The sequence below is a fragment of the Trichomonas vaginalis genome, chromosome V (assembly GCF_026262505.1).
Source record: "Trichomonas vaginalis G3 chromosome V, whole genome shotgun sequence".
Lineage (NCBI taxonomy): Eukaryota > Parabasalia > Trichomonadida > Trichomonadidae > Trichomonas > Trichomonas vaginalis.
Genome location: NC_067207.1, coordinates 21,364,570 through 21,377,229, shown reverse-complemented (window position 1 = coordinate 21,377,229; position 12,660 = coordinate 21,364,570). Strand labels below are relative to the sequence as shown.

Here is a 12,660-nt window from a genome sequence, read left to right as displayed (position 1 = left end):
CAAAGAATTTTTCAAGTGATATTTTATATTCATCAACTATTTTATTATAAATATCATTATATGTTAAATGAAGTTCAGTTGTTGTTCCGTTCTTTGATATCTTAATTGTGCTAATATCCTTTATAGGATTTATTTTTGCAACTGTTCCGCAGCATGAAACCTCATCATCTATGAAAAATTGAATCTTAACGTCTGAATCTTGAACATCACAAAGAATGGCGATAATGTGAATTAATGATTCATAAGGTAAAATAATTAAACCGGATTGGTCAATTAAATTTATTATTGAATCATATTATTAATTATTATATCACGGTAAATTTTCATTAATTCAGAATTAATGTCATTTTATATGGGTTCTCGATGTTTGATGAAAGAGGTGGGGGGTATGTTGGATAAGTGGGAATTTCAACAGGTTCTTTACCAGGTTCAGATAAAATGATTGGGTCTCCATCTTCTTTATTTTGCTCCTCCTCCTTTTCGGTAAGTCACGAGTTAATAAATTTGGTTGAGTTGCTGACCTTGTTAATTCAGGGCTAACATTAACTTTAACATTTTGAATAATTCGTGATTTATCATCATTTACGTTATAACCAACCGTAATCTCTGCTTTTGCGTTAGTGTTCTTTTGACTAGTGAAACGTCTTCTCATTTATAATCGAATAAAAAAAATATATTTAAACTTTTATTTTGCTGGAACTTTTGAATCTATTATTCCCTGTATTTGTTCATGAAGTTGATTTTTAGCATTTTCATCGAAATTAATAGACCGAATATATTCATTAATTGCATTCTTATAATCATCTGTAACATTATGAAGAGCATATGAGAAATCTGAGCTAATACCTTCAGGAGTGATGCAACCTCCATTTAGTGAACGAACGTCAATATGTTGAGCTGGAATCATGAATGGATCTTCCTTACTGAATAAACGTGGTATTGCTTTAACTGATTCTTCAATTAAACCGTATCCTGGTGTAATGCATTTATCCTCTAAAACTTCCATCTTTGTGCATGAAATAATAACGTCATCAACTGTTGCGTCAGCAGATGTAGCGGCTAAGCTTGTAATTAATTTGGCAGGAAGTCCGATTTGTTGGAATTTGCGATCATATTTATAAACATGATTCATAATCTTTTCATAATTTTCATCAGTTATCTTTTCATAAACGTAATTTTGTAAATCAGCAACTCTTAACGGGTCAACCTGACAAAATACTAAAGTATCCCTGAAAACATAATATTTAAGAATGATATCACCAAATGATTTAGGATAATCATCGAACGCCTGAAATGCTAACAAATCATTTACTGGAATAATCATATCAAAAGTGATATCAACTTCTTCATTTGCGTTCTTGAAAACTTCTGAAGGGTCAATATATTTACCGCATACTGAGTTATCATATTTTTGAACATTATTATATAACGAATGAACAAACTTTTTAACTTTCCTTTCTGATTTTGGTTTATATGTTGCAAATGCGAAAGATTCACGGGCGCAATCCATCTGAAGATAACCAACGAATAAACGTATGCATTTAAAAGCGGCATCACATGTGAAAGCTTTATTTGAAACTAGAGTTGCTTTAACTTTGCGGTTAATATATGTGTCACCTAATTGGTTCACATCATGAGCCGGATTTGTAATTCTTAAATGAGTTTGTTTATCATCAAAATATGGAGCATCAGAGTCATAGCATGAACTTTCAAGTTCTCTATAATATCTTCTACCGTCATTCTTTGCGAATATTTCATTTATCTTTTCAAATGAATGAAACACATTTCCATTAATCGGTTTAGTGTTTGGCACCAAATAGTTAGTCGTCATTTATTAATAAATAAAAAATCAAAATTAAAAGATGAAAATGAATTTTTAATTTTAATGAAATAATCAACTATGGCTGCAGGTATATTTAAGAAACTGTGGGATAAAGTAAAAAGAGGAGCGCATAAAGTTTGGGAAACAATGAAGAAAGGAGCAAATTGGATATTTAAGAATAAAGAAGCAATTAGTGACGTTGCTGAATCAATAACACCAAAAGCTGCCCCAATAAGAGAAATATTAAATAAAGGAGAAAAAGTTTATCAAAGACTTCAACCGATACTAAGATAAAAATAATATTTATTTATTTTTCCACTATCTACCTCCTATTTTATTAAGTATTCCTTCAGCTATTCCACCAATTGCGTTACCTGCTTGTGCTCCCATCGCCGGATTACCTGCTTTAGTACCTAATACTCCACCTATGATAGTTCCTGCCGTTTTCGCTACTGGTGCCAAAAAGTTTGCAATGGGTTTAATAATCTTTTTATAAACCCAACCCGCAGCTTTCTTAATTCCATCCCATAATTTTTTAAAGAATCCTGCCGCCATTTCTGATTTAATATTAATTAAAAAATATATTTCATCACTTATATTCTAATTTTTATTTAATGATAAATGAAACCGATTTTAAAAATAAATGAAACAGAGGAGGAAGAAATAAATGAAAGTGAAAATGTTCAACAAAAAATAAACGTTGTTAAACCAATTACTGAAATAAAAATTTTTTCATCTGTTGAAGAATTTAATGACTATTATGCTAATAATAAAAAATTATTTGAAGAATTGACAACATGTAAATTGAATAAAATGTTTAAAGTTGATGGATTCAAAATTTCAAAAATAAAAGGAGTGGTTAGTTTGAAATCTATTCCTCAATCAAGAATCACCTCATTAATGAAAATTGATGATTTAACAAAAAGAATAGAAGAGATTGAAGAAAGAATGAATCAAATAATTGATTTCATAAATTCAAATAATCATTAGTTTCTTAAAGTTCTATGTTGAACTCATCAAATTCATCTTCATCATTACCATTACCATTAGCGAGTTTATTTACTCTTTCAACTTTATCTTTTGATAGTCTTTCATTTAATTTTTTCTGAAGTTTTTCGTTACCAAGTTCTAAAATTTTACATGGATGATATTTAAACCCGTTAAATTCTTTTTCCTCAGTTTTAATCATTAATCTACAAAGAACTTTAGTGAGGTGGTTTTGTTGTTTAAACCATTTATCCTTAATATTTGTTATAAATTCAATATCCGGAATTAATTCCCAATTTTTTGAATTTTCGATTAATTTACCATCAAATGCAAAAGCAATAGGTTTAATATTAAACTTACCTTTATAAAATAAACTTTGTATGTAATCATCAAAATAAACGTCTACTTGTTTAACCTGGGTGAGAATTGGTGAAAGTTTATCCATTAATTGATTCACAGTCACGAATTTTGATTCACTCATTTCTTACGAATTAAAAAAATAAATTATTCAAAAATGTAAGACGTGAATTTTTAAAGTTGATTTTTGAAAAATTTTTTTATTTCATTATGGTAGTGAATCTTTCATTCATGAAAATAATTATTTCTAATTTCTTTTATTCTCTCGTACATACTAGATTTGAAGAATTCGGAACTTTTACCATAATCTCCTAAATGTTTTCTTATCCCTAACGTGTGCCAGTTATTATATGAAACTGAATAAACTTTATCTTTATCTTTACACCTTTCATCACTTCCAATATATTTATATCTCAGTTTTGATTTAGCATTTTCATATTCATTAGCGTTTAATAATTCACAGTCTTCCTTTTTAAATTGATGTTTAAGATATTCAGGATTTAATACTCTACGTTTATATGCTCCTAACTTAGTTCTAAAGGTTTTTCTACAAAATTTAGGAATTCCATCCTCTTTAATGTCATCAATGATTTCCATTTCATTATTTTCAATTTCTTCTTCTCGTTTATGAGGTCTTTGATTATGACTCCATTGATTCCATGAAATTAAATATTCTTTATCATTATATTTATACCTCATTAGCTTATTTTGGCTTTCATATTCATTTAATAATTCACAATCTTCATTTTTAAATTGAAGTTTAACCCATTCAGGATTTAAACAATGTTTAATTAATCGCGGAATATCTGACATCATCTATATATAGCTTCTTTTATAAAAGATAAAAAAATAAATTATTTTAAAATTAATGTTAATTTTTTAATGATTTATAAATAAATATATTTTAATGCATCGTCTATATATAGATGTAACAAAAAAAGTCACTAAACCCGTCATATCCTACTACTTAAGTTATTCAGAGAAAGTTTCCCAGCTATCAAGAGGGAATTGTTCCTTATGAGGTATATAGTTATGATGTATACCTCATAAGGAACAATTCCCTCCTTAAAATCGTAGACATTTTTATACTTATTAATCAACCATTCAAAATCATATTCCTCTGAAAAGTTATTTTATTAAAAATTTAGAATTTTAATAAATATAGAGTTTGAATTTCATACAATACCTATATTTTTTCAATAATGGAATTTGAAAACCATTCTCAAAAGTTCTCAGAAAACCTTTTTTTCATTAATTTTAAGAAACCTGAGTATTAAATTAAGTGATAAATTCGTTTGACACTACTTTAATTTTTAAATTCAAAAAATTATATGTGCTTCTTAAAATGACTCAAAAAAATTTTATTATAAAATAATATATAATATTAAAAATCCCACAACATTTTTTTACTTTACATAATCGTACTTCCTCGACGATTAATTTCCACTCAATTTCTATCGTTGACCGAACTTAGCATGTAACAATAAGATTTCTAGTATCTCCCATGACCTTAAACAGTTGCAAAATAAGGCATTAACTGCTGACAAATTTGCTTTTTACGACTTGAAATAGGATTTATACAGAATGGATTATATTGTCGTCTTAATTGCTTAAAATAAACCATAATCTACCAAAGCATGGTACTATTTATTGGATTTTTTTAAAATTTTTAATCATTGATTGTAGTTCTGAAGATTTAACTTATATTTTAATTATATAACATCATAAAAAGTAAATTCCTTCTTAACATGATTTTTCAAATTCGAGAAATTCTTCATCTTTAAACTTTACAATTCCATCATATTTTGACAGATAGACGCGAAGATAATGATTTCAAGTTTAGAGCAAACTAAGAATAATTCAAGGATATTAAAATATTAATAAGTTTTATTTTTTAATAAAGAAGTAAAGTAGCCAAAGCATCATCTCTATTTATCTGAGATTCTAGAATACTTTGTTGTTGTTCAGGCGACATTTCTAAGAAGTCGTTGATCAAATCCATATCCACGAATCTCTCAGATCTCAATATATATCTCTTAAACATTACAGACCTTTCTAACATCTTATTGAGGTGACCTTCAGAGAAAACTTTCTGTTCGATCACCTGGTAAACATCAGAGAAACCTCTTGGATGAGATCTCTTTGTTACCTTAAACACTTGTCCAAGCTGATTTCCAACCAACAAATAGCCATCGTATTCCTTTGAAATGGCTGTGATTGGGAATCCTGCCGACAAAGAAGAAGCGCTTTCAATCTTGACTTGTTTCGCACTGTCGTTCATTGGAGAGACAGCGATAATTTCACCATAACTTGTTCCAACCAAAACAGAATCACCAAGAACAGAAATCTTAGAGATCTTGTGCGAAATTGTTCCATTCGCAATCTCTTTCATTTCATTGCCTGCGAAAATTCTTATTCTTCCATCTTCATCGCCAAAAACAAAGAGATTTGAGCCACAATTTCCACAAACAATTGCTTGATGATTATCCAATCTTGGTGTGCCAGAATCAGCAAATTCAACGCCATTAATAGTTCTCTCGACATGATAGAACTTAACAGAATGAAGATAAATAACATAGAGCTGGTTCTTGTAAACACCAAGTGATATTCCGTCCTGATGATTCTTGTGGACATTGCATTCATAAATTGATGAGGGGGAGTCCGCAATAAACAGGTGGATGTTTCTTTTTGTCAGGACAACTAAAACACCTTCAACAAACTCCATGAAAACAACGTCTGATTCGAGTTTGAAGATTTTGCCGTTGTCCGGATTCAAAAATGTTTTTCTGGCAGAAATAAAATCTTTTGACGCGTAAATCATGTCAGAAATGGCATAAACATAACCGCCATTTATTTGTCTGAACATCATTGGCATTTTCTCATCAGAAAATGTTGTGACTTGGAAGGATTCACGCTGTTCTTGACAGAATGTCAATCCATCACGAGAAAGAACAATTATTTGGTCACCTAAAAACGTGCCATCTATCGTTCTTGGACTTCCATAATGTTTGAGTTTTCCGCCGTCGAAACATACAGGGTTCTCTCCGAAAACAACAACTTTGCCGTTGATTTCTTTGATGACAGAATGAAATCCGTCAACATTGAAAAAGTGACAACGGTTATTAGCAAAAAGTGTCACACCTTTTTGAGCATGAGCTGCGTAAACAGTTTTATGCTTCATGAAGAGACTGACGACAGGGGAAATCAGTGAAAACGAGTTGATTTCATTGAATTTTCTGTCAAAAACGGTTACTCTGTCAAGATTTGCCAACAATAGACAACCGTCATCTCCGAAAGCTGCTGCAGTGAAGATTCCATCGAATTTGTGGAGCTCTTTATCATCATTTAAGTCGTAAACAGAAGCAGAATCAGATTGAATCAAAATTAATCGTTGATTGTCAGAATTCGCGCCGATAAAATCTCCCTCAATTTTTGTATTACCAAATATAGCCTTTGAAGGAGTTACTTGTATCATAACCGGCTCAAAAGAGAAGTAAATTGTTGTTTCATCCTTTGTAAACTTTTCTTCTTCTTTTTCCTCGTAAACACCGTCACTTCCCTCGAGGAAGTAAGATTGAGAAGGAGACGATAGAACTATTGAATCTGATTCATCGTTTTGTTTTGACCAGATATTTGTTATTCCTTTCATTTGGAGTATGAATGAAGGTTTCAGTTTGATCTGGCGCTCTGCTTTAGCGATTGCGGATTGGAAGAGAATTGTTTCCCCGGTGAATTCCCTCACAGAATCTGAGTTGTCAATGATCATCTTCTTTTCTAGCTTCGTGTGTTGGACTTCGAAGAGATGCGCTGGTCCGGCCTTGGCGGCAACGAACAGGAGAGAACCTGTGACGGCAACTACTGATGATGGGATCGGTGCTTTGCCGAGATCTGTAAATCGTAACATATTATCTTCGGAAATTTCTGAAACTCTGATGGTTCCTTTATCATCAATGAACGCGTAGAAGTTCTCTTTCATCTGTGCAAACCAAGCAAGCTTGTTTGGAGTAAATATTGTATAACTCTGCGGTTTAGGAGGCAAACCAGAGGCGTATGTCACTGAGATTGCCTTGAGACTTGAGAAGCTCATAACAACGGAGTGAGTTTCTGGTAAATATGGGAAGATCATATAAGTATCTTCTGGTAATGAAATGGTTTGGTTGATATCTTCGGTTCCTAAATTGTTTGTAAGATCGATTTCGAAGAGATGAAGTTTTGGATTGTCGTGATATTCTTCTGTTAAGACTGCAAGACGAGTAACGCGGGAAATTGGACCAATGAAAACAAAATCGACGATAGATTTGCAGGAAATTGTTATTGGGAATGGTGCGCCAATTTCACACTCTGAAGTAATTGGATAGACTGTGAGATCGTTACTATGAAACTTGATAACTAAAGCTGAAGGGATCACTGCGTATTTTATTTCATCAAGTGGAAGACATGGTGGTGATGGTGTTAAATTACCAGCAGAAACTGTGTGGATATTTCCATCATCATCACAATTTAAGATGCAGGATCGTAAATCTGTTAATATTACTAAAATGTTTGATACCATAGATGAACTTAATGGAATAATTTTGTGAATTGTTCCGTATAATTTGACAATTTGTGGAGTTCCGAGAAGATCGTTTTCAATTGGGTATAAATATAGTCTATTTCCTCGAGCAGCAGCTAGAACATCACCATTTGGACTAAATTGTGGTATAAGAGCTGCTGTTGTTATGCTCGTAGGCGAAAGTACCTCTGAGATAGCAAAGCTCATCTAAAAAGTGACAAATTTAATGAAAATTAACAATCTTGGATAAAATATAGATGAATAAGCATCAATTTGTGTGATAAACACAAAATTCATTGAATTTTGTGCTTTGCTTAATTTTTTGTCAAATTGGAGTCAATGTTTACTATGAAATTTAGTTCGAGATGAGATAATGTAATCATATAATCTATTAATGAGGTTTCATTGATTCAACCAAACAATTCCTATAAATGCTCTCATTTCAGAAATTATTCGCAATGTCTTACTTGGAAATTGCTAATCTTCTATGTAATGATCACCATTTGGAAATGGTCACAGAGATTCCATATATATACTAATGAATTTTTGATCATTTTCTAGATGGTAATTAAGAAAATGGAATTTATCCAGTCAAGTCCGATGGATTGGAATGGGGAAGTTAATTTCATATGATGCAAATATTAATGAAAAGGATAATTATGGAGGAACTGCTCTTCATATTGAATACTTCATAATTATCGGCGTGCAGCACCATTACAAAAAAATAAATTATTGAAGGACAAGTATGTTGATTAAAAAGGAGACGACTAATTAAAAATAAAATATAAGTTTATTAAGAATTACCAGCCATAAGATAATGGCTGCTCCATTGGAGCCTTACTATCATTGCTGATAGTAGAATCAGATCTGCAAACCTTATAGAATGCAAGGCCTGAGGCGAACAAGAGAAGAAGAGCAATTAAGCCGAAGACAACGTAGATGGCAATGGCAAACTTCTTGACTTTGTCTTCGATTAATGTCTTGCAGGAGCCATTGCTATCATCCCAGTGCTTGCAGTGAAGAACACCTTCAATTTCTTCAATGGCTTTACCAATTGCAGTATCATTCTTTCCTTCGTACTTTTTCCAGTTCTCACGCATTGTATCCCAAACCTTGGAATTGAACATGATATAGAGGACAATTGCGCCAATAACAGCAGCAGCGTAGACTAAGAGAATGAAGCCAAGGATGAAAGATGGGCAACGAGCGTTGGCAATCGATGCATAAATGGCGAATACAAGAATGAAAGCTGAAGCAACAAGAATGATAATGATGTAAATTAAAATTGTGTTATTATCTGTGATTTCTTTGATTTTATAATGAACTATGAAGTAGATTGTGAATGAAGCCCCGGCAACAATAACGCCGATGGAAAGGAATGAGATTAAGAAAAGAGTGAAATTGGCACAGCAGGCCATGATTAAAAATTATAATTGAATGTAGCCGACATATCAATTCAATCGCCAGAAAATTTTTAAAAAGGTTTTGAAATAAATTTTCATATTTATATTTATATTTATATTAACATTCTGATGAAATCGACGATAAATCCGATAATTCACTTCGATAATTGTCAAATAAGCCAAATCAAAAAATAAATAGCATAAAGATTGTGTTTAGCAATTTTCAAGAGAGATTCGTGAAATTTAGCTAATTTCTTCCAAAAATTTAGAGTTTAGATTTCATTTTGGTGGTAAAAAAGGGGGTTGGCGTCCTAAGGCGTCCTAGTGTAAATTTCTCAAAATTGTGATATTTACATCACATTTTTGAGAGGTTTATGGGCGTCCTAAGGGAAAATTGAATAGCTAGGGCGTCCCGAATTTTCATTCTAAGATTTAAATATATTATATACTTAAGTATACTACAAGAAATATAAAAATTAAATTTTTATTATGTTAACTTATAAGAAATTTTTTTGAATTATCGTTGATTTATTGTAATCTTTCCAGGCTATACTTTTGAAATCAACTTTACCTGTCATACGCATTAATGTAGTAGATGTCCAGGTGTAGCTATTATATCCCAGCAACATTGGTATTTTATCATTGTAAGATATCAAAATGAAGCGTTTTTTCAGATATAATTTTTCGTAAATTTTTCAAAAATGAGATGGTAAAAAAGCCTCGACTTGCTCGAAAAATAACAATTTTTTTTACTTGTAAAAATAACCTTTTTACAGCATGGGCAGCTATTCAATCACTATTTCTTTTTCTAAAAGTATATTTTTCAAAAAAAATTAAGATCAAATTCGACAATTTCTTGATGAAAGCAAAAATATTACACATACTTCTAGATGCATGGGATAAAATATGCAATTATTCAATCAATTCGCATGATTTGAAAAAAAAATCTAAATTTGATAAAAATGTAGAAATTTTTTATTTTGAACTTGAGATTCGATTTTTTTGATCCAATTTGTGAATTTTTTTTTGATCGGAATTTCAATTAATTTGTTGATCAAAAATGACCTCACAATGTTTGATCATAAGTGAAGTCATCTTCATGGGTATTTAGAAATTCCAAGAGAAATTGCTTATTTCTCGCAGATGTAATATCTGAGAAAATCGAATTTAAATATTCATAGAAACCCAAATCATTCTCCGGTTCGAATAATTCATCTGTTGCTTTTTCTGTTTTTTCTATGAATTTTAATAATTTGATTAATAAATCTTCATCAGGAAGAATTATTGCTGCATTTGTGATAAAATTCCATATTGAGGTAATATGGCAATAATTACATTTATAAAATGTAATTTTATCCAAAATTTTTTGGCAAATTCGCATAATAGCATTAATATTTGAAGCTGAGATTAAACCTGTGATTACTTCTGTAACTTTTGGAAAATCATCGCAATTTAATATCTCTTTATATTGAATTGAGAAATAAAAAAAATCAAATGGATTCATTTCTTCAATTTCAAGGAGATTGTAAAAATTGATAGAAGTGTTATTGCAACAAATTGTATTTGCAGCAAAAAATATCATTTGCTCGATTCCATTTTTGGAATAAATTTGCTGGAACAATGTTAAATTAAAACAGTTGCTTAATTTTTCTTCATTGTTTTCATAAAAAAGTAACAAGTTTGCAACTGAAATTTCAAAATTTTGATAATTGCCAGTTATTTCAGTAAATATATATATTTGCTTTTCTTCATCTAAAAATGGCAAATATTGATTTGCAATATTAACTAAAGTTTGGGATAAATTGTTCCAGTTTGATTTTACAATTTGTGAGCACATTATGTAATATGTAAATTTATCCGCTTTGTAGGAATTTAAAATTGTTTGTTGTTCTGTTTCAGTTAAATTACTGAATTTTTCAAGATTAATATTGTGATAAAAAATAGAATCCTTGAAACATTCTGATATCTTTTCAATGTTTAAAACGGATGCTAAAAAATGTAAAAGAACTTCATCAGTCACTGTGATTTTTTTGAAAAATTTATCCCAATTCAAGCATCCAATTGATCTTTCTGTCATTGTACTTATGCATTGATAAAGTTGATTTAATGAATCCGAAGAATAATCATTATGCTTGACTAGTTGAGTTAGTTGAGAGGTTATCGATTTTGTAATTTAATCGTCGTCGTTATCGATTTTGTAATTTAATCGTTATCGTCTTTTTCTAAACGTGCATTTTTACATTAAAAGCAATGCAACTCCAAAATTAATTGGTATTTAGACTTTAATTAGGTGCAGACAAACGAAATGCAGTCCAAATATTTTGGTGATATATGAATTACATAAATTTAGGGAAATTGAAATTATATCTTTTTAAATTTTTAGGAAAACAGATTTATAGAATTGTTTAAGTCATCAAAATAATGCAGACTTAGGTCAAATTTTCCAAATTTAATCATTTGCAAGACTTTCAAGCGACTTCAAAATGTCGAAATATAAGTCCAAAAATAAAATTACGATTACAGTCTATCCTCAATTATTATCACGCTAATTATTGAGTGACCCATGCGTTCGTATGTATGTAATACCTTTTAAAAAGGAGATGAGAGAGATAAACTACATTTACAATTTAAATCTGATGTATTTACTTGTTACATTTACAAATGTAAATGTTTCTCGTAATGTTTACATTTTGTAAGTATAACGAATAAAAATGACGCACTTTTTTTACAAAGTCAAATTATGCGAGACAACTTTACTTGTTACATTTACAAATGTAAATGTTTCTCGTAATGTTTACATTTTGTAAGTATAACGAATAAAAATGACGCACTTTTTTTACAAAGTCAAATTATTGTTCGATTTTTGCAGCTTGTAAACGATTAATTGTATAAAGCAATTGATATTAGCACGACATAACTGAATAATTCTAATATTGAAATCAAAAGCCCTTAAAATATCATGATATTTTAATTTCATAACAAATCTAGGAGACTATTTGATGAAAACATATCCGATGTGGTTTTTGTTGTATTATATAACTTGTTATTGACTTCTTAGCTTTCCAAATTTTTTTCGATAATGAGAAAACGAATGAAAAATCAACATTTGGTCCATTTAAAATTTGATTTGTTTACATTTTTTTTACTTTTTGAATTTCAATTTATATTTTCCTCAAGAAATACTTTAGATTTTAAGAAACTAAATCATATAATCTACTAAGAAAATATATTAAATCCTATAATACTCAAAGTTTTGTGATAAATCCGATCTTTTTTATTTTACTTTTATTATGTTTTTGCAAACTTAAGGTCCTCACTAGGTAAAACATAATACTCTTTGAAGTTAAGTATTTTCACAAAGAGAGGACCAACAGTATCAAAAGATTGAATAAAGATTTGTATTATTTTATTTATTTTTAAGAACATGTTTGGAAAACACTTACTTCGTTCTACAAATGTGTATCTCTTTATATCAAAGATTCTTCTCAAATTATTGAGAGACTTCTCTCAAAAAAAGGAAAATTTGATAACTAAAAAAA

The 12,660-nt window shown here is 30.0% G+C and overlaps 4 protein-coding genes across 4 annotated transcripts, besides 3 other annotated features; 1 reads left to right on the top strand and 3 right to left on the bottom strand.

The window, feature by feature from the left end:
- Positions 1 to 685: 685 nt before the first annotated feature.
- TVAGG3_0377730 (uncharacterized protein) lies at positions 686 to 1,831 on the bottom strand (the record flags this gene model as incomplete). The annotated part of the gene is made up of 1 exon (XM_051231983.1): positions 686 to 1,831. The coding sequence occupies one exon, from the start codon at positions 1,829 to 1,831 to the stop codon at positions 686 to 688; it is 1,146 nt and encodes a 381-aa protein (XP_051101713.1).
- A 69-nt stretch (positions 1,832 to 1,900) lies between these two features.
- Positions 1,901 to 2,116, top strand: TVAGG3_0377720 (uncharacterized protein; the record flags this gene model as incomplete). The annotated part of the gene is made up of 1 exon (XM_001301197.1): positions 1,901 to 2,116. One exon carries the CDS (start codon positions 1,901 to 1,903, stop codon positions 2,114 to 2,116), a length of 216 nt encoding a protein of 71 aa, XP_001301198.1.
- Positions 2,117 to 4,140: 2,024 nt separating this feature from the next.
- Positions 4,141 to 4,215: a mobile genetic element.
- Positions 4,216 to 4,985: 770 nt separating this feature from the next.
- Positions 4,986 to 7,925, bottom strand: TVAGG3_0377700 (DNA repair/RNA processing CPSF family; the record flags this gene model as incomplete). The annotated part of the gene is made up of 1 exon (XM_001301198.2): positions 5,061 to 7,925. One exon carries the CDS (start codon positions 7,923 to 7,925, stop codon positions 5,061 to 5,063), a length of 2,865 nt encoding a protein of 954 aa, XP_001301199.1.
- A 558-nt stretch (positions 7,926 to 8,483) lies between these two features.
- TVAGG3_0377690 (uncharacterized protein) lies at positions 8,484 to 9,183 on the bottom strand (the record flags this gene model as incomplete). Its single annotated transcript, XM_001301199.2, has 1 exon — positions 8,519 to 9,136. The coding sequence occupies one exon, from the start codon at positions 9,134 to 9,136 to the stop codon at positions 8,519 to 8,521; it is 618 nt and encodes a 205-aa protein (XP_001301200.1).
- A 227-nt stretch (positions 9,184 to 9,410) lies between these two features.
- Positions 9,411 to 11,274: a mobile genetic element.
- A 3-nt stretch (positions 11,275 to 11,277) lies between these two features.
- Positions 11,278 to 11,484: a mobile genetic element.
- Positions 11,485 to 12,660: the final 1,176 nt, after the last annotated feature.